This window comes from Falco punctatus, assembly GCF_963210335.1.
Source record: "Falco punctatus genome assembly, chromosome: 5".
In the NCBI taxonomy this organism is placed as follows: Eukaryota; Metazoa; Chordata; class Aves; order Falconiformes; family Falconidae; genus Falco; species Falco punctatus.
In genome coordinates, this window is record NC_137584.1 from 73,665,186 (window position 1) to 73,692,006 (window position 26,821).

At 50.3% G+C, this 26,821-nt stretch overlaps 1 protein-coding gene across 18 annotated transcripts in view; it reads left to right on the forward strand.

The window, feature by feature from the left end:
• The window catches only part of OTOF (otoferlin), a 127,682-nt gene that overhangs the window by 71,752 nt on the left and 29,109 nt on the right, over positions 1–26,821 (forward strand). For 13 of the 18 annotated variants that reach the window (XM_080388275.1, XM_080388286.1, XM_080388285.1 and 10 more), the window contains 25 exons: positions 802–928; positions 1,483–1,537; positions 3,649–3,780; positions 4,273–4,335; positions 5,215–5,299; positions 6,465–6,624; positions 7,858–8,044; positions 8,379–8,565; positions 9,258–9,481; positions 10,516–10,624; positions 11,114–11,297; positions 14,211–14,331; positions 14,982–15,082; positions 15,541–15,631; positions 16,474–16,590; positions 17,767–17,919; positions 18,397–18,586; positions 18,985–19,109; positions 19,685–19,819; positions 20,420–20,581; positions 21,999–22,118; positions 23,273–23,434; positions 23,730–23,892; positions 24,814–24,944; positions 26,485–26,514. In XM_080388275.1, the coding sequence (XP_080244401.1) occupies positions 802–928; positions 1,483–1,537; positions 3,649–3,780; positions 4,273–4,335; positions 5,215–5,299; positions 6,465–6,624; positions 7,858–8,044; positions 8,379–8,565; positions 9,258–9,481; positions 10,516–10,624; positions 11,114–11,297; positions 14,211–14,331; positions 14,982–15,082; positions 15,541–15,631; positions 16,474–16,590; positions 17,767–17,919; positions 18,397–18,586; positions 18,985–19,109; positions 19,685–19,819; positions 20,420–20,581; positions 21,999–22,118; positions 23,273–23,434; positions 23,730–23,892; positions 24,814–24,944; positions 26,485–26,514 (3,314 nt within the window). The remainder of the gene's footprint in view (positions 1–801; positions 929–1,482; positions 1,538–3,648; positions 3,781–4,272; positions 4,336–5,214; positions 5,300–6,464; positions 6,625–7,857; positions 8,045–8,378; positions 8,566–9,257; positions 9,482–10,515; positions 10,625–11,113; positions 11,298–14,210; positions 14,332–14,981; positions 15,083–15,540; positions 15,632–16,473; positions 16,591–17,766; positions 17,920–18,396; positions 18,587–18,984; positions 19,110–19,684; positions 19,820–20,419; positions 20,582–21,998; positions 22,119–23,272; positions 23,435–23,729; positions 23,893–24,813; positions 24,945–26,484; positions 26,515–26,821) is intronic. The other 5 variants (XM_080388290.1, XM_080388291.1, XM_080388292.1 and 2 more) reach the window with 3 other exon arrangements.

The window sequence follows — 26,821 nt, forward strand, 5'->3', positions numbered from 1 at the left end:
ACAGCACTGCCAAGCCCACCACTAACCCATGTCCGTAAGTGCCACATCTGCGCATCTTTTAAACACCCCAGGGACGGTGCCTCCCCCCCTCCCTGGGCAGCCTGTCCCAGTGCTGGACACCCTTTCGGTGAAGAAATGTTTCCCAGTCTCCAACCTAAACCTGCCCTGGTGCAACCTGAGGCCGTTCCCCCTTGTCCTGTCGCTTGTGACCTGGGAGCAGAGACCGACCCCCCTGGCTGCAGCCCCCTCCCAGGCAGCTGTAGGGAGCGATCGGGTCCCCCCTGAGCCCCCTCCTCTCCAGGCTGACCCCCCCCAGCCCCCCCATCAGACTGGTGCCCCAGCCCCTGCCCCCTGCCCGGCTCTGGACATGCTCCGGCACCTCAAGGTCTTTCTTGGAGTGAGTGGCCCCAAATTACCCTTTTCTCCTGTTTTTTCATACCCCTCTACCCCAAAGCTACACAGCTGGTTGTCTTTGCAACTGTTCCGCTGGTAGTTGGAGCTGCCACACTTGCTCAAGTGCTCTTTCACCCCTTGAAGTCTGGGGCATTTGTCATTTTTTGTTTTCTTTCTGCCTTCATGAAACCGTATACAGGCACACTGCCCAGGCGGAATAACGTGTCATGCAAGGCAAACCTTTTTTTAGTCCCTTTCTAGACCAGGTTGTCTGTGACCTGACCCGGTGACCATTGTTCTTTGTATATCAGGTGAGGTTGATGGGATGTATTGGTTACCTTTCTCTTTGCCTTTAATTATTCACCGAGTGGAAACAATAAGAGACATTGTTTTGTCTCCTTTATGCAGATGAACCTGCTGTATTGGAGGCAGAAGACCTGGACCAAAAAGCCATCAGGCAGGGAGGCAGACTGGAACCGGACACCATTTCCTTGGCCTCTGTCACAGCTGTCACCACCAATGTCTCAAATAAGAGGTGAGGTCCAGATGTGAGCTTGTGCAAGCTGGGGGATGAGGGCATGCTGGCAAACACCCCACAACCAGATGTCCCCTGAGACGGGGTATGTTGGAAATCACATCGCCCCATGCGGCTGTTGGGTTTTTTGGAAATACCTGACCTACTACAAAGAGCACCAATGTTCAGGGGTGTTTGATAGCCCTCAGGGTTTATATTTCTCAGATTGAAAGATGGCAGGAGCTTCGAGGGGTGACCCTGCCAATGCTGTGTCACAGCTTGCAGCAAGTCAATACTTGCCAGGGGAGGTTTAGATTGGATATTAGGAAAAATTTCTTCACTGAAAGGGTGGTCCAGCACTGGAACAGGCTGTCCAGGGAGGTGGTGGAGTCACCATCCCTGGGGGTGTTTAAAAAACACATAGATGCGGTGCTTAGGGACATGGTTAAGGATTGACTTGGCAGTGCTGGGTTAATGGTTGGACTCGATGATCAACAAGGTCTTTTCCAACCTCTGTGATTCCATGATTGAGTCCATCTGTGGTTTTACTGAGGGTTTCTTCTGCTCCTCCAAAGGTCCAAGCCTGACATCAAAATGGAGCCAAGCGCTGGGAGACCGATGGATTACCAGGTAGGTGACAGTGTTGTGTTCCCAACCTCAGCTCACAGGGGTCACAACCCAAGGGATGGGGGGACAGTTTTACAGGGAGTGAATTTGTGCCGAGTTTCCACACGCTGCACTCGGCAAGCATGACTTCCCCAGAGCTGGCATTTAAATGGTCGAGGCAATAAACTCAAGAATAAGTAATTAACTGGTTTTGCTGTCCATCATGTGAAGCCCAGAAAGCCCCAATTAATCTGTGATTGGCGCAGGCTGTCCCCAATATGTTGCTCTTACTTCCTAAGAGCTTCCAGTGTGCTGCTTAGTATTCAAGATGGGTGAGTGCTGGCTGGCAGTAGGTTGCTCACTACATTTCCTTGAATAGTCTGGTACGTGGCTGCTGTGGTCCTGCTCAAGTGATGTTCCTGCCACTTTGTCTGGCGTTAGAAGAATGACACATTTCATTTCCCAAGGCTCAGATGATGCGTGCTGCTCCCTTTTCTTTTACTAGTTTGTGCCAGCGTGGTTCATAAATTGGCTTCTCGTCTCTTTTTCACAAGGTTGTGCTGATTCAGCAGCGATTTAGCTTTTATGTCCTCTCTCCTCAGCACAGCAACATGTTCCTGGGGATATCTTGGAACAGTGCAAATAGTGATTTCTGTTAGAGATTTATTACAGAACACTTGCAGCATACACTGCAGATCAAATTTTGAGGCTTGCAGGGAATGAGTGCGCTTGGTTCAGGAGAGGGGAACATAAAGAACATAAAGACAAGGGGGAAGGTGCAAAACAAATGAAATCCAAGAGGCAGAAGGAACACGAGGTCCAGTTATTTGGCTACTGCAAACAGGAGGATGACAAGGTTGGTGTTCATGGGGAATGGCTAATTTCTGGAGTATAATGGGATTTGCAGTTCTAGGCTGGTTCGTGAACAAGGCACATGCCTGGCTGACCTCCCTATGTCTGTTTTCCTTTGACAACTGGCTTCTGTGGGACATCTGAGAATTAAAGAGGAAAGGGCTTTATCTTCCAGACCGCATCCCTGGGAAACCTCGGCCTGTGGCAGCAGAGGGGATGGAGGGAGGGACACAGTGTTAATGAAGGATGGTGCCCAGCCAAGCCACCTCCAGGAGCTGGCGTGGGTTGGGGCAGGGGTGGAGGGAGGGTCTGGGTGCAGAGATGACTCCTCAGAAGACGTTTGGGATGTCTCTGCACAGTTTTCTGTGCTGTATGTGAAGAGCGAGCCCGAGCCAGGTTGCGTGAGCTGCTGCACTGCTGGCCATGGGCTTGGCGGCGGTGCCTGCACCTCGGCCCCCCTGTGCTAAGTAAATGGCAGGCAGCCTTGCCCCCTTCCTCAGCTGCCTTTTAGGAGTACTTTAGAAGAGAATATTTCAGCTTAAATTATCACAGCATCCCAGCAACTTCTGGTGATTTGGTGGGTTTTTTTGTTTGTTTGATGTTTTTGGTTTTTGGGTTTTTTGGTTTTTTTTTTTTTTTTTTTGCTAGAATCTGAACCTTTTTTAAAGAAATCTGATTGAAAGTCAAGTCTCTTAATATGTTACCAAAATGAAATTTCCCCGAATTTACTCATAAATATAATAGTTTAATTTTTAACGGATTTCTAAGATAAACCTGACTTCAAGTACAAAAGTAATTAATGATAGCTAGAGAAAGCATGTGTAAATTAACTCATATGTTGGGCTTCAAGGTAGCCAGGACTGAGAGTTCACATTATTTTAAAAATTTTTTAAAGGAACCCCAAATTCACTGTGCTTTGAAACCTGGAGGTTACCTGTCCTACCACCAACTTGGGATAGATTTTAAAGAGATGACTCTAGAAAAATGGCTACTGGGAACTGAAAAGATTTTTTACCTACACAGAATTACACCTTACGTTTTTCTTTAAGTTAAGAAATTTAGGTATAATCTGAGCAGGAATTCCTAATAGAAATTTAATATTGCAAGGAGGGAATTTATATATGATCTAAATACCTAATGTTAATTTAATGTCACAAAGTGGATTGAGTTGTGAATGACAAACTTCTGTTTTTCCCCAAGATTTGGGAAGACGGGGGTTAAGGCAATGAGTGGCATCTGATGCTGCTCTCAGGAGGTGAAGGTGTGCAAATCCCTCTCCCCAGGTCAGCATCACTATCATCGAGGCCCGGCAGCTTGTTGGGCTCAACATGGACCCCATGGTCTGCGTGGAGGTTGGAGAGGAAAAGAAATACACGTCCATGAAAGAATCAACCAATTGCCCTTACTACAATGAGGTGGGTCTGTCCTCTGGTGACGCTCACAGCTACCTGCTCCTCAGGGTCTTCATTGCTGTTAGTCAATTAAATGTAGTTTCTTGTCACTTTGGGTTTTTTCCTTTTTTTTTTCTTCTGTCACCTCTTGTTGGAATAAGATGAAATCTCAAACCACGCAGAAGGAAAAGTGAAGCCTTTGCCCTCTGGTATTTTGCAAAAATGGTAAAAAGTACACTCACTTGATCTGTGCTAAGGTCGTCTTGGTTTTTCTAAGAGGTCAGTGCTTCCTTCTAGTTCCCCAGACTGCAGAGGCTGTCAGTGTTGGGGCTCACATGGGTGCATCCCTGCTGTGACATGTGCTGCAGGATGTTCCTCCAGGCAGTCACAGCTTCTCCAGCTGGACTGTGCACTGTCTCTTCAATCGAAAAAATAAAAATCCAAATTCAAACTCTCTCAACCCAAAAGGAGCCCACCCCAGCTCTCCTGCTTTCACAACTGCTCCTTCCCTTTCAGTACTTCGTCTTCGATTTCCACGTCCCCCCAGATGTCATGTTCGACAAGATCATCAAGCTGTCTGTAAGTGAGCATGGTTGCGTTGTCCTTTTTGTGGGGCTTTGGGAGAAACCAACCTGTTTTATGTATGCACTGGGGATGGATTTAAAGCCCTTGATGTGAGACCCCAACAGAAGCCAAGGTGTTCAGTCCTACGAGCCTCACCTCTTTTGCAGATGCTCAGTCCCTCTTGCTGTTGCTGACCTTCATTGCTGGGTCGACACAGCTCCACTCCTGCACTCGCTCTCTCCCTCCATGGATGATCTCTGATATTTCAGAGCCAGGCAGAACTGAACCTGTCTTGGGATGTGTTTAGGCTTGGCGAGGAGGACAGACCTCCTCGAGCCTGCCAGAGGGTTTCCTGGGGTACGAGACTGGCAAAGCTATTGTGGAAACTGAGGACTGCAGATGCTGAGAGCAAAGCAGGGGCTGCAGGCCTCCCCGTAGCCATGGAGGAGGGTGATGAACAAGATTTGCCAATTCACTGACCAAAGCATGCTAATTAGGAGTATCCATATCCTTCCTATGTGCAGACCAGCTGTACAATTACTCCCACAAAGGGAATTAGACCATAGATTTCCAGCATCCTTAAGACCCTTCCTTCAGGTGAACATCCCAGTGCTTGTTGCCATAGTGGCTGGAAGACTGCGTCTTGCTTCAAAGACTGATTTCTTTGCAGTTATTTGTATTCAATCCAAGTATACACTTGCTTGCAGTACTACTAAGCAAGAACTGCCAGCTCCACTGTGGCTGTTAGTGTCCTTATACAGACCAAGGTCCTGCACAGACCATGGAAAATGCTTCAGCTCTTTTCCCATCTGACACTGAACATCTCTGGAAAGAGCCTTTTGGCTCTCAGGGCTTGGAAAAAAGTCTGACTGGTTTTCCCCTCTCCATTTCCAGGTGATCCATTCAAAAAACCTCTTGCGCAGTGGGACTTTGGTAGGCTCCTTCAAGATGGATGTTGGAACCGTTTATACCCAACCTGGTACGTAAATGCTGTTTGCAACTAGTCCTGTGTGCATAGGACCTGCACCACTGGACAAATATTCTTGCCAAGTAGCCGGGTGAGTGCTAGGTTCCATGGGTGATGCTTATCTAACTTAATGGTAGTATCCTGGACATAAGCAAGTCACCTGGGCTCCCACTGCAGTCAGGAGAGACCACACTCAGCAGCTTCAGGGAAAGTTGTACATCCCATCCTGAGATAAGGTGCTACAGCCAGAGGCTGAGATGCTCTCTGGGTGTGCTGCTGTCTGTCCACTGACCACCTGAGGAAAGAAGCCCAAGGTGACTTGCTCAGGCAAGATATCAACCTTCCAGATAGCTGAAGCTCATGGGCTGGACCTTGTCCTCTGTGGTTGGCGTTTGAACCAAGAAAGGAAGATGTCTGGTGTGCAACGTAAAAGAGAGAGGTTGATCAGTGCTGCTGTCATGTTGATCACTGATGATAAACAGAACAGCAATGCCCATTTGAGGGCCTGGTGCTCACCCTATGCTAGAGCTGCACACACAACACCCCTTCAGAAGAGATACCCCAAAATCACCTCAAGGTGCTTTTTTCCTGTGCTCCCACGTCACACCTAGTGCAACATTCTGCCTCTATAAATAAGCCTGAGAGCTAAGATGTGAATGAAGCCTCCAGAGTCTGCACCTGAGGGGGGTCAGCAGATGATGAGGGGGACCTTAAGGGAGCATCTAGTCTGGTTCCCTGCTCCAAGCAGGATGAAATCTTTCTAACACCATCCAAAAGGCACCTGAGACCTTAAAGACTTAGAATCATAGAATTATTTAGGTTGGAAAAGACCTTTAAGATCAAGTCCAACTATTAACCCAGCACTGCCAAGCCCACCGCTAAGCCATGCCCCTAAGTGCCACGTCTACATAACTTTTAAATACCTCCAGGGTTGGTGACCTCCAGTGATGGAGACTCCACCCACTTTCAGACAATTTATCCCATTGCTTCTCTAGTCTTCAACATGAGACACATCTTCCTAATGAATTTTTCAGAGGTTTCTGTCTGAATTCCTCACACCTGAAGATGTTTCTTGTATGTGTAAGTCCTCCCACTTGAGTGGAAGGATGTTTCCAGTCTTCATGGTTATTGCTGTGTCTCATTCTGATAAATGACTGTCTTGTCCCCTGGCTTCCAGAGCACCAGTTCTACCACAAATGGGCCATCCTTTCTGACCCTGAGGATCTCACTGCCGGGCTGAAAGGTTACCTGAAGTGTGACATCGCTGTCGTAGGGAAAGGAGACAACATCAAGACTCCACACAAATCCAATGAGACGGAGGAGGAGGATATTGAAGGGTAAGGATCTGCAGAACCAGCTTCAGACAAACTTTCTTGGGAATGACTTTTCATGTCTCTTTACCTTGAAATCTACAATGAGGACAGCATCTCTACACATCAGGCTGACAGCCCCTCTAGTACACGTACCTACCTTGTGCAATGAAACCAGGGGGACCCATAAGTTGTTTTTCAGAGAGAGAACACATGGCAGATTACTGGTGTGAACCCAGGTCATATCAAGTAGAGACAAGTCATTTCTGTTAGGTCAGACCGTCTCCTGATTGTTGAGCTCTCTATACCAACAACCAACACCAGCCTGATGTCAACCAATTTGATGTCCCCCCTGTTTACCTAATGCTCCTGTTGGTGCTTGGGTGGGCAAGATGGGATGGGATGGGGTCTCATCACCCACTGCCAGGGCAGAGCAGGGTGGTCTGGATGAGGTTTCCCAGGCTGCTTGCATGGGCAGGACTCTTTGGTTCCCCAGAGCATCTAAAAGGTTTCAGCCCCAAAGCGTTTCAGGCTAATTCAATATCTCTGAGTGCAACCATGGGCTTTCAAATCTACCCCTCAGCCTCTTGCCACATGGTCAGAAACCCAGACTGGTAGCAAAATACCAGTGCGGGTCTATTGACTTGCTGGCAACCGGGGGGCTTGAGGCACTACCTGAAATATTTTGGGCCATCGTTCCATGCTGTAGTGGTGATATTATCCCACTTTTTCATGGACAAGTCCAGCAGTTCCTCTAGAAATTGTTTTGTTCACAGCGTCCCACGTGGCTCCCATTTCTTCCTCCAGAAGGGGAAAGCCACATACAATGAGGAAAACAATTTAATGGAGTTCATTTCTCCCCCCAAAATAATCACCTCAGCTCCCCTTGTACCCTGATAAAGAAAAAAGGCTCTTCTAACATCCCGTTCATCTGGCCTGCTTTAAATGTCTAAATTAGGCTGAGTTTAATTGTCTTCTAGACTCCACTGACAATAATTATGTTCCTTCTGTGGAACGCCCAGAGGCACCTCAAGGGGCTTCTCTAAGATTTTCCTTACAAAACCATCACTCCACATCCCAAAACAGGAAGATGGGCAGAAACAGAACAGCAATAAAACATATGGCTGTGGAAATGGTCATCTTTCCTTCTCCACAGAGCCTGTGCTCAGAAAGTGGGGAGCTTCTTCCTCTTTGGTAAGCCTCTCCCGACAAACCTGCCGACCCCAGCAGCTGTTTCCCACCTATCTGTTGACTTTGCAGGAACCTCCTCCTCCCAGATGGGGTTCCTGCGGAGAGGCAATGGGCTCGTTTCTACGTCAAGATCTATCGAGCAGAGGGACTGCCCCGTATGAACACCAGCATCATGGCCAATGTGAAGAAGGCTTTCATTGGGGACAACAAGGACTTGGTAGACCCCTATGTGCAGGTGGTCTTTGCAGGGCAGAAGGTGTGCAAGCTGTGCATGGTACCAGGGTGACCCTGGGAGGTAACGTGAGCAGGACCAGCCATTGTACAGGAGGCCTGATCTTAGTTTTCCTGGCATGTAGATGCTGAGATGCATGGCAAAGCCACCTTGTTTGCTATGTTTCCCCTCTCTTGTGCAGATTGTGATGGGTTTGCAGCACTCTTCAGCTGAGGAAAGGAGCTTGTTACTTGGGAGAGGAGAGTGGCCAGGCAGAATGCATGTTTCAGTGGTGATTAGCAAGGAAGCAGTTCACATTGTGAGGGATGGCTTGGGAGCTCAAACCCTTGTCTAACATCTGTCTCCTCTCACTTGGCAGGGGAAGACATCCGTACAAAAAAGCAGCTATGAGCCTCTCTGGAATGAGCAAATAATCTTCACAGAAATGTTCCCCCCGTTGTGCAAGCGGATAAAGGTCCAGATCCGAGACTCAGACAAAGTCAATGATGTGGCCATTGGTACCCATTTCATTGATCTGCGGAAGATCTCTAATGAAGGAGACAAAGGTAAAGCTAAGGTGGGGAGCAGGCTGAGCTACCTACTCTACTAAGGTAGAGAGACATCCCTTTGGCAGAGAGTTAGCACAGTGGCCTAGGCTCCCTCCCCCACCCCTGGAGACAGCTGCTTCTTGGTGCCTGGCTGGAAAGACCTTGGTTCTCTTGCAGTGGTCTTCTGAGGTCACTGGACACACACTCTTTGAAACCAAGCCCAATCACAAGACTCCAATCCAATACCTGAAAGCAAGGACACCCAAGAACAATTTGCTGTTCCAAATAATTGCTATGAATGGATGAATGTCTGACAGGCTCCCCCATTCACGCACACATGAACACACCAGCACACATAGGCAGGACCGATGTGAAACCAAGGATGGCTCTAGAAAGGGGATTAATAGGATGTTCCTTTTTCTTGACTCACATTGGGTGACTTGCCCAATGGGCAACAAACCTCTGTCTTTGCACCTCTGACTCACTGGTGCACTGCACAGTCCCCATTGCTGCCTTCACTGCAAAATGGTCTCCATGTATGGTTGCAAGCATGCATTCTCATGCACACACGTGTGCATATTCAAGCCTGCATCAACTTGTACAGACCAGGAAAGTGATGTTAATCCATAAGTGAGTTTGTACCCTGAGGCAAAGAGTTGCCCTCCTTCTTGCACGTCCCCTTCCCTACATGCATATTTGGTCTGCTGCAGGATTTCTGCCCACCTTTGGCCCCGCGTGGGTGAACATGTACGGCTCCACTCGGAACTACACCCTGATGGATGAGCACCAAGAGCTGAACGAGGGTCTGGGCGAAGGCGTCTCCTTCCGGGCCAGGCTTTTGTTGAGTCTTGCTGTGGAGATCTTGGACACCACCAACCCAGAGATCAACAGCTCCACCGAGGTGCAAGTTGAGCAGGCCCCATCAGTTGCTGATGTAAGTTGCCCCTAACCCTACAGCTGCCAGTGGTGAGTCTTGGGTCTCAGGCCTCTTGGGGTTTTTATATTTGGTCTCACAAACCAAGGATTTTGTTTAGTGTTTTCTTAAGAGTTCTGGATCCTCCAGCACAATAAAAGCAAATCTGACAAGGATTTCAGGTTTTGCAGTCATTCAAATGCTTACCTCTCTTAGGAATGCTGGGCAGAAGGAGTATCTGAGTGAAGGAGGATCCTAGATTTTGAGATGTTTCTCCATTTGGGATTTAGACAGGGCAAAGAGAGAAGAGAGACGTCTCCTAATGCCAGATGTCTCACTCTTGTCCTGATGATGGGTTTCAAAGAGAAGACAAGACTAATATATTTCCCAACCAATTCTGGCAGGATGGAACTGGTCAGAGAAATTGAAGGGCTGTTTCCTGACAAGAGAAGCCCCGCAGCTTTAGTCTTGACATGTAGAGCCTGCAAGGCTGCTGCCTGTGCTCTGCATGAAAAGACACATCCAGGCTTGTCGTAGCTGGGGGTGCCTACATATGTCAACCTCTATGAGCCAAGGGTGTAGAGTAGAAATGGAGAAGTCTGACGGCAGTGTGACCGTGTGAAAACTCTCCTGCAGAAGTAAAGTGGCCTTAATTCAGCTCAAGGGGAAACAAAACCACCTGGAAATAAAGCTATTCCAGTTCTGAAAGAGCATCCAGGCAGATGATTCAGTGTAATTTGATTAATTCAATTTGTGAGTATTCCTCAATGTCCCTTAGACAGTCCCTTATGTGCAAGGGATGACTGATCTCAACCCATTTAAAAATTAGGGCAAAATCTTTTAATTAAACTCTCTCTGCAGTGAGCCTGGAGATGGCTCAGTCTGGGGAAGAGGAACTCTCATGGTCCTTTTGAAAGCCTGAGCAGTGGCACCTCATCTTTGCCCATGAGGGTGCTCAGAGGTGCTAGGTGATGCACCCTTCTGCCCAAGGGGACCTGCCCTGCCAGGGTCCCTCCAGATGACCTCAGCCCTGGTCCCCATGATTTCTTCTGCAGAACTGCACTGGGAAGATGGAGGAGTTCTTTCTCTTTGGAGCCTTCCTAGAAGCTACCATGATCGACAGGAAGATTGGTGACAAACCCATCAACTTCGAGGTCACAATAGGTTGGTTGTTTTTTGGGGAGGGTGGTTTTGAAGCATGCCTGGTGGGGAATGCAGGATCCATGGCTGAGAGCAGGATTTCTTCCCCTTTTTCCATACTAACACATGCTAGAGCACAAAGGGCGCTCAGTTTAGGGAGAAGGTGATGGCTACTTTCCTGGCACAAGCCATGTGGGGCCCCAAATCATCTATTGTGTTCATGCTGTGCTGTGGCCTGTGGAGCTGCTCCCTCTCTCACCCTGGCTTCGTGCCTCCCAAGGCTGACCACCAAATGGAGGGAGTGTCTTCCTACTAGCTCAAGAGGGGATGTGAGCAGGAGACAGGCACCCATCACTCATTTATGGTTCCTGGGCATGGTTTCAGAGAGTTGAACTCCACTGCCCCCCATGGTTCCTGCAGAGAAAACTTTTCCCCAACCTGAATTAAAGCCAAGAGATCGAGCCCTGTTGGAGTTACAGCCCTGTGAATTTATTTCACCTTTTTTGCCTTGAGGTAACTATGGGAACCAGATCGATGGTATGACCAAACCCATCCTACAGAGGAAGAAAGAGGGACGGAATGGGGATGAGGAGGAGTCTGAGCTGCTCCAGAACTCAAGTGAGGATGAAGGTGATGAGGATGGAGAGCTGGTGTCTGTTTCTTCATCTCAACCTGTGAAGCCCTTGGTCACAGACAGGTAAGCATGACTGCTTGGCCACTGAAGTGCCTCTGGGCAGAGATGTGGCTCTCAATTCAGACATGGTCTGTACGTGTTGCCGTACGGCTCTGGGTATCTGAGCTCCCACCACTATCTGCAGAGCTGCAGTCAGTGCTGTCGTGGGGCCTGGGTTCATTCAGCCCAGCAGATCTGGGAACAGCAGCAGGGATGAGATCTCCATGTAAAGGGAGATTAGATACCAGGTGTGTCGCAGCACTCTCAAAACTATCAAGCTGCAACAAGGTCTTTCACCACCTCATACCAGCATACTCTTCATACAGTCCCTCTGCTGCCTTCTCCTCATCCCACCTCCTCCAGGGCATGTGTTCTCTCTCCTCTCACTTCTTCCTTGGCTGCTCTCTCTTCATTGGGTCTCAACCACTTAACTTAACCAGCCACACCTGCACCTTATCTACATCGGCCAACCCACCGCCCCCGAAGCCAACCCACCGCCCCCGAAGCCAACCCACCGCCCCCGAAGCCAACCCACCGCCCCCGAAGCCAACCCACCGCCCCCGAAGCCAACCCACCGCCCCCGAAGCCAACCCACAGTTGTATATTATCAATGCTAATTAACCCAGCTTCATTCCACTACACACATGTAGATAGTTGTCTTAGATACTCCAGTCTGCCGTCTGACTCACACACACACCATTCCCTACAGTTCTGAGAATTCTTGTGGGTTCTCCGATGTCCAATAATGGTTGGATTCACCTCTCAAGCTACCCTGCAAAAGACATCCTTCAATCCACCTGGCCAGATTTGCACCCAAAACTCAAGGCTATGTGATAACTTTAGTGCTCTTGCCCTATGGGAAATAGGGATGAAGTTAACCAGTGGATTAAAAAAAATCATTGGTGAGCACTGGAAAAAACAGATTAACTTCTGTATGTTTAAGTTTCATACATTTTGGAGACAAGTCTATAAGGAGATCCTTAGGATTGCTGCCGTGCTTGGTGGCACAACCCAGTATTGCACATTGGGAAGGAGAAGTCAGGGCTTTGCTCCTGCTCTCTCTCTAGCTGCCCAACATACAAAACATCACGAGCTGCCTAACTTTAATCCATTTGGCTTTGGAAACAGAATTAGGAACCGACAAGACATCGTGAGCACCATGTGGAGGAAGCGAAAGCTCCATCTAGAGATGAGGCTAGATTTCAGAAGTGGGGTAATTTGTCCTGAGACAAGGAGGTGCATTATTTCATCACTTGGGATCTTAAAAGCTTGGTAAGGTCACTGACACACAGGAGAGGATGTAAAAACTGCTGAAAAAAATTCTTGAGAGTATGTTAGGCAGGAGGTTGGGGTAAAAGACGTTACATCCTCTCACTTTCCCTGGTTTGCAGCATCACTCTTGGCTGGTCTGTCTGTCACCATTGCTTACAGTCGTGGGCAGCCACACTCCGGTGTTTAACAGAACCAGAACTTGGGAAACTGGGTCCTACCCTGGGTCTGTCAGTGAACAAATCGCTTCTGTTCTCTCTGCCTCTGTTTCTCCAGCTATAAAATTCTGGCATTTTTTTTGTCTGCTTTATGAATTGCTTTGTGATGTGCAGGTCGCAGTCACCCTAAAATACAGGCAAGATTCAGACAGCTGCAAGTATGAATCTGGTGGGTGCTTTCCACCCCAAGCAGCTGGATCAGAAAGCCCCAAACTGAACAGGATCAGCACGTGTGTCTTGAGATGGCGGCTGGGCTTCAGCCACAGCCTGGATTTGAATACAAAGGACTAGTACTAAGGAAAGCTAATTGGATTTAACCTGATGAGATATGCTTTAAGTGGGTCTTAACTCTGTTATACTAATAGATGGATGTTAATAGAATTAACTGACTTAATTCAATTGGGAAACGAAACAAACCACACTGAAGCGAGGGTATGGTATTTGCACTCTGGAGAAAAATGTCCCCCTGGAGTTCCCTCACTTGTTTACCAGCTCCTTGTCAAGGTGAATGCCACATGGAGATAAGGAGCACTGATGGTGTTTGAGCCTGTCCCCTGGGCTCTGTCTCTCCTGCTCTTTACCCAGATGTCTCCAGCCCCTGGGTGCTGGGAGCCTCATGTTCAACTGTGGGGCTCTGCTGACATCTCCTGGCTGGAAACACCCCGATGGCTTCCAAAGGATGAGCTGAATCTGCTTTTTAATTAAGGTGTAGCAGGATCTGCAGTGGCTTTACACTGGGTGGATCTCAGCTCATGGCCAGTGATCAGGCATCCAAGAAGCATGAACCTGTTCTTCAGCCTCATCCTTCCTTTAACTGTACCACAACTATTTCAAGCCAGACTGGATGTGGCTTTGAGCAACCTGGTCTAGTGGAAAGTGTCCCTGCCCATGGCAGGGGGGTTGGAAAAGGATGATCTTCAAGGTTCCTTCCCACTCAACCCATTCTGTGATTCTATTACCACTCCATCCCACCAGCAAGTGGAAACCTAGAAAAAAAAAGACAGAGACCTCTGCCTGCCATAAAGGCCAGGAGACTAGGAGATGCTCACCAGCATTCAGAAAAGGGTGTTAATGGTTTGGTTTCCTTTGTGCCCTTGCCCACGTTGCTGCCACGCTGGAGACATTTGCTCTTTGCCGGACTATGGGTGAGGCCGTTTCTCTTTGAGTCACCAGGTCTGAGATGGTAAATTTGCGATCCCTGGGCACTGCACCCATCCACCCTGGCTCTGGTGTTGGGAAGGATGCTAGGAGAGAGGGAGCCTTTGTTTTTCAGGGTGAAATTCACCTTCAGCTCCCTCTCTCCCATGCCTGACCTCCTGTAAACCGCTCCCCCCCGCCCCCAATCCGCCCCCATCACAGCATTGCCTCCCTTGGAGAGGTGGTGGGACAGGGACTGTTCCTGTCTGGGAGCGTTACCACCATGGAGCATCTCTTCTGCCTCCTCTTGCAGGAACTACTTCCACCTGCCGTACTTTGAGAAGAAGCCCTGCATCTATATCAAGAGCTGGTGGCAGGACCAGCGCCGCCGATTGTATAATGCCAACATCATGGACAAGATTGCGGACAAGCTGGTCAGGACGTGCTGGGGAGGGAGACATTTTGGGGCATGGGACTGGCCTGAGGCACATCCAGGCTCGCTGTGCATCTCTGCAGCTTCTCATAAAGCAGGGACAACCAGAGCAAGGGCCCACTAACAAACTTGTGCCAGAAAGGGGGAAGTTTCCCAGTGCTAAATGCTCCACAATTTGAATGTCCAAATCCTAGGAGCTCACTGAATTTTCTGTGGGTCAGACCCATGTGTCCCCACCAAAGGGAGCTGGGGTGGGGAGGCTTTGTCCCCCTGGACTGTAGGGGTGAACCACTTGTGTGGCAGAGACTCCTTAATAGTCTCAGCTAACTCCCAAGGAGCCTTTGTGACAGCTCCACATCGGCTGGCTCACAGCAGGATCTGTGAAGGGAGAGCCTGGCAGGTCCAGCCAACACAGTGTGGACCTTGGCCAGCTAGTCTCCTGGAGAGTGGTGGAGCCATTTCCATCACCCAGAGCCAGGTCCCTGCAGCCAAATGTGTGCCAGACTTGAGCCCTGAGGCCGGCAGATGTTTCTCACCCAGCCCCCAAAGGACAGCTCTGCGTGGGGGTTGGACGTCAGGGGGACCTTGCCCCACAGTAGGGTTCTGCCCTGCCCCCCCTGCCCCTCACTGCTTCCCCCATTGATGCTGCAGGAGGAAGGGCTCAATGACGTGCAAGAAATGATCAAGACGGAGAAGCCGCATCCGGAGCGCCGGCTCCGAGGGGTCCTGGAGGAGCTGAGCAGTGGGTGCTTGTGAGTAAAAGATGGGCAAAGGTGGCACACTGCAGATCCTTGCTCACTGTGGGGCTATAGGCAAGGTTGCAAGGGTGAGCTCACCCTGCCTTACCCTCTGGATGACAGGCAAGCATTTCACCGCATTGACACAATGCTATATCAACCACCTTCTGGTTTGCAGCGTGGGTGAAGGGGTGCTTACATCTGCACCCCAAAGACCCCAAACCAGCGGTGGAAGTCTCAGTCCTGTGGCCTCCATGGGCTGGTACCTGATTGGCACCTGCTTCCCATGCATGGCACTCAACATAGGGTGCAAATGGGCCACTTGGCCGCGACTGCTTTGCAGACTGCGGGGGGATGAGGGTGTTTCCCACCAGTAACGTGCCCTGCTGCTGGCAGAGATCCAGCCTGCCACAGCACCTTGGGGACAACCCACAGGCTCCCATGGGATTCATGCTGCTGAACTTTTCCACCAGGCGCTTTGTGACGCTGGCTGACAAGGACCAGCACCACTCTTCCCATACAAGGCTGGACCGGGAGAGACTCAAGTCCTGCATGCGGGAGCTGGTAAGTGGGATTCAAGCCAGGCAGGGAGGAAGATTCATAAGCAGGGGCTGGATCTTGTATGGGGGAGCTTTGGTCCATAGGCATGCTGATTTCCCGTCTCTGTGGACTGAGGGTTTGAGGTTCATTTCTGAATAGAGGAGCCCAAGACCACCTGGGTCTTGCGTGGGTCCCAGGTGACGCTTGGGTCCATGGTGCTGCCTCCCCTCCACCACACTCTACTTTGCTTTGGAAACAAATCTGGGAGTACAGAGGGGCTATGGTGCTGTCAGACACCCAAGGAAACTGGGAAGGAATAATTTAGGGGAATCCCGCAGTAGCCTAGCTCCTTGCAGGGGAGTTAGATGTGCCGAAGTTAGATGTACAAAGAGCAGGTGGCTTCTCCAGCTGGCACAGCCAAGGACACCTGCTTCTGTAGCCAACCACATCCTACAGAGTGATGAATTTAACATGTGAAAAGTTCCATATCCCCTTTTCTGAATGGTCAGATGCTGAATTACAGCAGGGTCAGCAGAAAGGGAGAGACTATCCTTAACACTAGGCTTGAAGCCACCCAAGAATGCTCTAAGCACAGGTGACACCTTTCACAGAATCACAGAATGGTCAGGGTTGGAAGGGACCTATGGAGATCGTTTTTGCCCTTGCATTTTCTCCTGGGACATACATCTCAAGGTTAATGGGCAGGTGTCAGAAGTACCATTGCCAGGATGCACGTGGTGGGATTAAGACAACTGCCTCCTCACCACCCCTTCCCAAACACTGGGGACCTGCCTGGTGCTGCTCCCTTCTGTGTGCTCCATTCTTCTTTTGCTCACATGATGTCCTGCACTCCCCTTTATCTGCAGGAGAACATGGGGCAACAAGCCACGACTCTGCGGTCGCAAGTGAAGAAGAACACCATGAAAGACAAGCTGAAGCTGGTGCAAAATTTCCTGCAGAAACTCCGGTTCTTGGTGGACGAGGTGAGTTCCTCAGCACTTAGAGACAGTGTTAGCTGGGTCATCTCATGGCAACAGCAGCCTGGGATGGAGACATCTCTGCGAATGCTGTAGGTAGGAGAGGTCCCTGGTAGCACAGATCCTGGGAGTCATTCCAAGCCTACACATTGTCCCATGCCTCCCGGGCTTGCCCGTGCACAGCTGGGTTGGAACAAGTCAGTGCTAAAACAGATTTAAGAGCCCTTCCCATCCAGTATCAGAGCTTGGTCCTCCTGCAGCTGAGTTGAAAGCATTTCTGCCAGCTTCAGCCATGGCAAGGCCATGCCATTCCCTGGGGGGTCAGTCACCAGAAGGTGGCACATGTCCACACAGCATTAAAGTCAGCGGCAGGGAGCCATTTCTGAGCCTGGCTAGGTAGGGGTTTGTTAAACTGGCCTTTCTAATGGCTGTAGGCTAAATCCCTGTCCTTTTGCAGAATTCAGACCATCTGATTTTATTGCCGCAGTGTATTCTTGCTTCACTCCAGCTTATGAGTAAGGGAGAATAGCCCAATATATTAGAGCATTTCCAAAGGGATGCTCTATCTGCAAATTTTTTTTTCCCTTTCTTCAGAAAAAATACACCATTCCGCTGATATTTTTGCAGCTTAGGACTGGGTCAGCCATCAGGGGTCATTTGCCCTCATGGGAACTGTAGCTGTTGCATCCTGTGGCAGGCTCCCAGCCTTGACCACATACCCTTCATTACAAGGCGTTCCTTGGCTGTAACTCACCACAGCAGAACATAATCCAGACTATAAGGTGTGATGGTTCCTGTACAGACAGGGCACTTCTTCCATAGTAAGGAATGAAGGTATGGCCCCTGCCCTACAGTTCCCATGGCCACTGAATGAAGAGAGAAGGAAAATCTTTACTCTTCTAATCCAAATACATATTTTTTTAGCTAGAACAAATTTAAATCCCAGTTTCTTTTCTGCTAGGCTTCACCTTGCTGAGCTTAGCTCTGAGCAGCTTTTCTTAAGCAGATAAGCTTCTGCAGTGGGATGCTCAAAACCATTTCAGTGGCCCTAGTGCGGCAATAGGTACATCCACCTCCTGTGGCATCTGTTGAATTTGCCTTCAGAAGGTCTCCAGCCCCGCCGGTGCCTCAGTGGTCAGAGAGAGCTGAGACACCGACAGGGCCCTTTGCTGGTGTTCACAGCCTCAGCACACTATTCCTGACGTCTTCATCTGGATGATGAGCAACAACAAGCGCATTGCCTACGCTCGCATCCCTTCCAAGGATATCCTCTACTCCATTGTGGATGAGGAGATGGGCAAGGACTGCGCCAAAGTGAAAACAGTCTTCCTCAAGGTGCTGATCTGTCTTTCCTGGGAGAACAGCAGCCAAAAGGAGAGAGGTGGAGGAAGGACAGACTGGGAGGATGGGAGATGAAGATGAGTGTGCTGTGTATCCAGTTTTACTGGGGCTTGAATACTAGGCAGAACAGACCCATACTGTACCAGTAGGGATGGAAGTCTGCTTCTAGGAGATGTAAAACACTAGTTTTACCAGTTGGTAAGTGAGAAATGTTTGGGAAGGAGAGAGATGTTTGATCCAGTTGGCCACAAAAGGTGATGCTGGCTTAGAAAGAGGAAACCAGCATGGTGGGAAGAAGATAATGCATGACCAGAGTAGTGTCACAATTCAAAATGATGAGGTCTGGGTCCCTGGTTTTAAGGGGCAGTGGTAAGAGCAATGCACCAAAGGAGCTGAATGCTGCAGAGGTGGTCTGTAAATCTCTGAGGCCTTCCCTATATCCATGTAAACTCTTCTGTCCTTTCTACCCAGCTACCTGGGAAGAGGGGGTTTGGACCTGCTGGCTGGACAGTTCAGGCCAAGATGGAGATATACTTGTGGCTGGGCCTCAGCAAACAGCGCAAAGACTTCTTGAGTGGCCTGCCCTGTGGCTTTGAGGAGAAGAAGACTGCCAGAGGCCAAAACCTGCCATCCTTCCCACCCATCAGCCTCCTTTACACCAGTAAGAACTACCTGCCTCCAGTAGGTCTGGGAACAAGGCATGGAGAGGGCAGGAGGGAGCCTGGCTGGACACTACTTGCACCAAGGGCTTCCAGGAGCTAAGGGAAAAATAATTCCAGTTGTCCCAGTTTGAGGTTACCCACTGGTCCCATGGGGAGCAGGGGTGTAGGAATTGTGCACCCTCTTCCCTAACCTGTTCGTGGCTGTCATTCCACACACGGTGAGCAGGATACTAAGGAGGTCCCTATCCATTTTGGACTCATGCTTTGAGTCTATACCCTTCATCAGTGTTGGCCCTGAGCAAAAGCATGCCCCTGAGACCTCGCTCTGCAAACTGAGCCCCACGGCCGAGCTCCAAGGTTGCATATCAAGTGATCTCACTTCCCCTCTCTCTTGCAGAGAAGCAGGTTTTCCAGCTGCGAGCCCACATGTACCAAGCCAGGAGTTTATTTGCAGCCGACAGCAGTGGCCTTTCAGACCCCTTTGCACGAGTCTTCTTCATCTCCCAAAGCCAATGCACCGAGGTAAAGACCATCCTCTGACCTGGTGGGCTGGGCTCTGGCATTGTGTGTCCCATCAGCTCTCCATCCTGCTCCCCTGCCACAGGTCTTGTGACTGCTAGTGAATCAAGGATTAGGTTGATCATGGGGTCCTGTGGTGGGAAGACAGCTGTGGCATTGGGGCTTGACTGTCTCCAGGAGCCCCTTCCCTAGGAGCACCTTCATGACATGTTCCCCCCGCACCAACACATGGCTACACCGCATCCCAGTAGCTGCGATTCACCTGCCTGGTTAGGAGAAACTGGAGCAGGTTGAAATGTTTTTTGTGTCTTTCCCTTCCTAGGCTGAGGACTGCCAAGTTTTAGCAAGCTTGGTGGATGCTGGGAGTAATTTCTGTCTGATTGCCAGCTGTTGGGTTTGGTGGTTGGTTTTTTTTTTTCAGAAGATCCTTGGGAGATACCCTGTGCCTCACTGGTCCAGAAATGTGTGCAGCAGCCCATTAGTGCTGCCAGACAGCTGAGACCAGCGCCTGGTCTTCTGCCCTTGCACAGGGCCTTTGCTCCTGTCTGGAGCAGTAGGTCTCTCTCCCATTCTTCCAGGTTCTCAATGAGACCCTTTGCCCGACCTGGGACCAGCTACTGGTCTTTGACAACGTGGAGCTGTATGGAGAAGTTCATGAGATGCGAGATGACCCTCCCATAATTGTCATTGAGATCTATGACCAGGACACAGTGGTAAGATGAATGCCAGCAAAGGAAAATGTTTATAATTTAGATGCTGTGATGACTCCTGAGTTGGAGGCAAAGTGGATAGTACAGAGGATGTGAGAAGCAGCTTTTCTCCTGACCCTTGGAAGATGGTCCCCCCGACATCTCCCATGGCATGAGTGGCCTCTGCTGCTCATTAGGTCTCAGACTCAATATCTTATTTTTGGAGAGTTAAGCAAGAGCTTTTGTGACTCTGGAGGCAAGAACATGTTACTTGAGTCTTTCCCTTTAAAAAAGCTGCTCAGCCCTTGCCTCCTTGCTGTCCTAGCCCAGGGCCACCTTCTTCACCTTATTTCGTAGACTCATAGAATGGTTTGGATGGGAAGCGACCTTGAAGATCATCTAGTTCCAACCCCTCTGGCATGGGCAGGGACACCCTTCACTAGACCAGGTTGCTACAAGCCTGATCCAACCTGCCAGGGTTGGGGCATCCTTATTTGAAGAAGCCAGGAGTGAAAGCTGTCACTGAGCTTTGGTGTCTCAGGCCCAGTGGGCTGGTCCTGTTCTGATCACGATGTGGGGCTCACGTTGGGTAAGCAAACCCAAATGTTCTCTTTGCCTGTCCAGGGCAGAGCTGACTTCATGGGCCGCACCTTTGCCAAACCGGTGGTGAAGATGTCAGATGAGCACTACTGTCCCCCGCGCTTCCCCCCGCAGCTGGAGTACTACCAGATCTACCGGGGCAATTCCACAGCAGGTGACCTGCTGGCTGCCTTCGAGCTGCTCCAGGTACCAGCTGGCCAAAGCCACCTCAGACCAAGGGAGGGAAAGGATGGGGTGGAGGTTTGCAAAGCAGCAAGGCTTAACCCATGCTTATGTATCTTAGCTGCTGCAAATAGCAGGTAGCACATACATCCTAGAAAGACTAGAAGGGTTTAGCACAGCTGCTAACCCAGTGAGAAGGAAGCTCCTGCCCAGTTACACTGGTCAGGATGTGTCATGAGTCCCAGGCACCCTGCTGAACAGGACACCCTGCCTAAATCATTATGTTAGCTCAGACTCTATCATCACCAGGATATGGGCGATGCCAATGGAAGTTCTTGAGTTCTTGGAGGTGCCAATTTGTAGGTCTCAGGAAAAAAGGGTGTGAATTCATAGCATCATCTCAGGAATACGGTGAAATTTTAGCCTTGTGGTCTGTGAGGAGGTAGCAGAGAGAAACTCTCCTGCTTTTGTGCCTCCTTTCCCATACACTGAAATTTGTGTTTGTATGGATGTGTCTCAGTGGTCTCCTGGTGTGCAGGGGGTGTGAGATGTCCCAGCTGAAAAAAGAGAGTCCCCAGCAAACTCAGCACTGTGCTGGTGGGTTTGGGTGTGCAAGGGCCAACCTGCCGCAGACATCTCTAATGTAGCTGGGCACCAGCCAGGAGCAGTGGTCCCAAGGCTGGCATCTGTGCTTGCCGGGAGCAGGCAGTGCCTGGGGAGGTGGACCCTTGGGGACCATGTGCTCCCTCCACCTCTGAGTCCTCCTTTATTTCAAAGGAGACTTTGCTTTACATGCCTGTCTGTCTGCAATGTCCTCAGATGCCCTATGGTAGTGGCGAGATCAGGGCAGCCTTGCAGGCAGCTGCTGAACCTGCTGTCCCACTCCCCAAGGTGCTTTTCCCATTTCCTTTGTCTGCCAGGGCAGGTGCTCATCCAAACCCTTTCTTCCTCCAACTTTCCTTGCAATGGGGTGGTTTCTCTAGGAAAAGGCTTTCATGGGATATTTGCTCTCCTTCATACCCTGGGTTTGAAATGGGACCTGAAACCTGCTCCTGGGCTGAGCTCTCAGACCATTTCTGCATCTCTGCGCACTCAGCCCAGGCAGATGCAACTCCCTGCAGGAAGAAAAGGGACAGCCCTGGGGCTGGGGTACGTTGGTGGGCTGAGAAGTTTGCTTTGCTGCTGGGTCTTTCCTGTGCAGCAGCGCAGCTCTGCCCAGCACCTTCTGCTCGCGTGTGTGCCTTTTCCCAAAGTACCTGCACCGTACAGTCAGCTGGGTGCTCAGCAGCCCTTGTTGTTCCTGCACCCTCTGAGACACCACAGACACAGTGCATGAGGCCAGGGTGTGCCAGTTACAGACAAGACTGACAAAAAATTGCTTCCCAGCAGCTGAGCACTGGCTCAAAGGAACAGACCCTAATCCACACTGCATCTCTTCCAGATTGGTCCTGGGGGAAAGTCAGACCTGCCCCCAATTGACGGCCCCACAGACATGGACCGGGGCCCCATCCTGCCGGTACCACTGGGGATTCGGCCAGTGCTGAGTAAATACAGAGTGGAGGTAACTGCCTTGGAGCACCAGATGTCAATGTTCAGCGTTGCGTGGGGCAGGAGAGGCTGTCCATGGGTGTTTGAAGGCCAGGAGGGATCTCTGAGGCTTGGATGGCTAGCTGGGCACTAAGACCAGGTGTCCGCACTGGAAGGATCTGCCTGTACTGGCTACACAGGGAGCAGGGCTGCAGCAGCCCTAAAAGAACAGGACACTGGATCACTCCTTGCCATCTTAAATGTGAGCACTGTAGCAAGTAGATGGCACTTGGGCTGAGATGTAGTGCAGGGCGCCTTAGAGAGACCCATGTAATTTCCACCCAAAGCTGTCACATAGATCAGGTAGGCTGCATCCCACCAATCTCAGGCATCAAGGATGGGGTGCCTCTCATGTACCTGTAGATATCTAAAGGGTGATACATCCCATCCGGGTCTCTCTCCCTTGGTTGACTTGGTAGAAGCTGGTGATCCAGGCAATACAGTCAGCAATGTTCAGTGCACAATTCACCCATGGCTGTAGGTGTCTCTGCTCAGGTGAGATGCTGCTGACCACATCTCAAGGTCTCTAAAGGGGTCCTAGCTCCTGATCTTCCACACGTTTGCATCTAGTCAAACAAATTGTATTCCTCTGACAGACAAGGTTAACGCACCCACAGAAAATCAGGAGGTGGAAAAATTTCAGTTTAGGGTAAATTTCGATCTATTTACCCTATAGACTTCCACCCTATAATAGGTGGAAGTCTATTCTCTCAGGAAGGGAGAGGGAGGTTTCCCCAGTGATACTGATACCGTTTTGACAAAACAATGCCGGTGCTGAATCAAGAGCCTCTGTGGATGGACCAAGCTGGTCTAGTCCTGCTCTATGGAGTCCCATGGCAGAAAAAGGCTGCAAAGGCAGAAAAGGGAGTGTCAAAGGCAGCAGGCTGGAGATCTTAAGCTGCTGTAGATCAGGTGTGGGGTGGCAGAAAGAGATTATGCTACAGCCCTGAGTCATGTGGAGGAAGAGAAGATGCCTCAGGGATCCACTACTGCCCAGGCAATGACACTTGCAGTAGGTTCCTTGCTCCTGGAAGATACAGTGAACCAACTCCTTTGATTCCAGCCTGGCTCCAGCCAGGAGCAGTCCCTCTCATATTTATGTTCTTCCTTCTCCTCCTCCTGCCCTAGATCTTGTTTTGGGGGCTCAGAGATCTAAAGAGAGTGAACCTGGCCCAGGTGGACCGGCCCCGTGTGGACATTGAGTGTGCTGGGAAGGGAGTCCAGTCATCCCTTATCCAGAACTACAAGAAAAACCCCAACTTCAGCACTTTGGTCAAGTGGTTTGAAGTGGTGAGTGTTTCCTCTTCCCTCTGAGCCCTCAGCTGAAACCCGTTTTTCTGGAGCCCAAACCATGGCCTCTAGCCCCCTGTTTCAGTTTCCCCACAGCACTGGAGGACATGTGCACCATCCCAGTTAGTGATGGTCTTTCCCTGAGGATTCCCAAGCCATGCTTTACTGGAGCTGCTCTAGACCTCTTCCTCCAGCATGATCCCTGTTTTAGTCCCTACTGGGCTTTCCAACCACCCAAGCAGATATTCCACAGCCCACACCCAGCCCTTGATAACCAGCACACTTTGCTTCCCAGGACCTCCCAGAAAATGAGCTGCTCCACCCACCCCTCAACATCCGCGTGGTGGACTGCCGGGCTTTTGGGCGTTACACCCTGGTGGGGTCCCACGCTGTCAGCTCCCTCCGAAAGTTCATCTACCGCCCACCAGATAAGAAAGCCCAGCAATGGAATATGACAGGTACCAGGCTTGGGCCATGGGGACCTGGCTGGTGTGGGTCATTGGTGGGGTATTGCGCATGGAGGAGGAGATGGGTAGAGGGTTGTAAGGGTTATGGGATATTGCCTGCTTGTTGGTTAAGCAAACCATGCTTGTGGGTTTGGGCCAAGGGGGTGAGAAGCTACAAGGTGTGAGGTCATGATTCCCCTTTGGCTTTTTTATGGTCTGTGGGTCTCACTGTGATAACCCCATGCTCCCCCAGATACCTGTAAGACAAGAAAGACTGTTTCACCTCTGACATCTCTGTGGCTTCATGACTGTCTAGACTCCCCAAATGTTTCTCAAGACTGGGAATTGAATTTGCCATGCTTGGTGCCTGCTGCTGCTACTATCTGAGTAAAGACTAGAAAGCTACATACTGAGGCCACCCTCTCAGTCCCAACCACTACCCCATCTATCCACACCCACAGAAAACAACATCACAAACGCACTTGTCCTGCACCCAACACAGCAGCTGAGGGCTTGATGAACCACTGAAATTACTCAGCTCCTCCCAGTCCTTGGTGGAAGTGGAGGCACTCTTGGCTGGGCAGGGACAGGAGATCTGTGGGGGGATTGCCAAGGGCCATCCCTGGTTCCAGCCAGAGGTCTGGACCTGTGGTTGTGTTTGTGCCAGCTGATATTTCCAGGGCAATCACCTTCTCTGCCTCTTCTGCAGGTGAAAAAACCCAATCTTTTCTCATCATCTGCTTTCCTTTGCTATGGAAGGGGTTTTTAACCATGCCATAAGGGTCTGTGCTCATTTCCACTGTCGCTTTTCTCTGAACAAGGTGGTCACACCTTGCTCCTGCATGAACCCTGTAGGATCTCACCTGAGCTCTCAGTTTCTCCTTTACACTATCCTTCTCTCTTGTTCTTTCTCTTTCTCTGTCCTCTGTCCAGCTAAGCACCTCAATGGCTATCTGGCAATGACCAACAGGGCCCATCGCTCTCGCCCCACAGGGGAGATTGTTGTCAATATGGAACCTGAGGTTCCCATCAAGAAGATGGAGACGATGGTGAAGCTGGATGCTGTGAGTATCCATATGTCTGCATCACTTTAGCATCTCTTTCCTTGCTGAATTGCCAGTCTCTGAGGGCTTCCACCCAGGCAGAGGCTGCCTTGTCCTGCTGAACATGGAGATGGGCTGATGCCTGAAATGAAGGGCCTTGGGTCATTGTCAGTGCTACAAACTGGCCTCTTTCTGTCCTGGCTGAAATTAGCTGGTGCTTGCTGCCCAGACAAGGACTGTCCTGGGCTATGCAAATTAGACAGCTTTACATTTTCCTTCAAAAACAGTCATATGGGAATTAGCACAACCCTATCCCTGTCTGTGACCAATGCAGACACAAGTGACCCATCAGAAGTTCCCCATCTGCATAGCTGCAGCGATCCTGCCCTTTGGAAGCACTGCACGCTATGCAGTCCCTGCAAGCAGCCAGGGTCACGCACATTTCCCCAGTACTTTTTCCTTTTTACAATAGATTTGAGATATTCAGACGGCTACGTCAGCTCTTTGAAATGCCTGTTCACCTCTCTGAAATGCCCATCTAGCAGCCCAGACGGGTGGTTAGTGCTGTGTCGCTGCACAGCCGCTGTACAGCAAGTCTGAGCTGTACGGGACACAGCAGATGTGCATAGCATGGAGCTGATCCAGGCACACAGAGTCAGTCTGAGGCAGCCAAAGCTCTTTAGACTGGCTGTGCTGGCCCTGAAAACTTGGCACTGTATGCACTGGGCAGGCAATGTGTCCCGGAGGCAATGGGCTTTGTTCACACACTGAATGTGCCTGCGCCCATTTTCTTGCCCAGAACAGGAATTTCAGCTCCTCCTCATATCCTTCTGCTCCATAGCTTCCACAAAAAAGAAACAGATTTCTCTTTGCAGGAGGCCCTCTGCAGCAATGTGCGCACACAACCCCCAGACAAGCAGCACATGTGCGTACACGTGCCTACAGGCATGTTGTAGGCTCCAGATATGCATGGCCCCTCGCATGTGCGCATTAACAGAAAGGCTACGGCACATACAAAGCCTCACAAGCACTCGTGGACAGATACATACACACCCTAACAAGGTGCTTTCACATATGGACCTATATGTAGAGTTCCTGGTATGGGCTGTATCATGTACATCTGCTCACACAGCTTCATTCTGCGGGAGCTACAGGATACGTGTTCATGAATACGTCTGGAATGCCCCAGCATCCACATGCTTCTTGAAATCAACCCCAGTAGGTTTCAGACTGTCCTAGGTAGACAAGAAGAGCTCCAAGAGAGCAGAGAGATGTTATCCATGCGGAAGGTCAAAGTATCTTTCCAGACCCAGTCCCTCACTGTCTGGGACTGTGGTTCATGGGGGATATGTCAGAGAGACATATCCCCCATGGAGATGGGTTTGGTGTGTCAGAGCTTTCCCAGCCAGGGCTCTTCATTCAAGGTGTTTGGTTCCTTCATCGCTGGGGAGCTGTCTGTGACTTCTAACGCATGCATGTGCCAGTGTGCATTTGTACTCGGCCGAGGCTGCGCTGCTAACCTGCTCTCCCTCTCCCTGTTCCCTTCCGCCCCGGGTGACAGAACTCCGATGCAGTGGTGAAGGTGGATGTGGTAAGTGATGGATCTGCTCTTCATCCCTGCTCCTAACCCCTCCACTCCCTATCCCACCCTTTTGTGTGGCTTTCAATGGACCGTGCATCCTCACCAACCCCAAGATAGGCAGGGTCCTACTCCCCATCATCCCGAAGCAGAGACAGAACAGTGCTGTCTTACCAGCAGATATGGCAGTGGCCTGGTTCCTGCAGACTGGGAAGCTCTTCTGGGCCAGCACTTTTCAGCCCAGCTGTCCCAGGAGGAGCAGAACAGATAGCACCCCATGGGCGAGATGCAGATTATTCCCACCACAACCAGATATCAA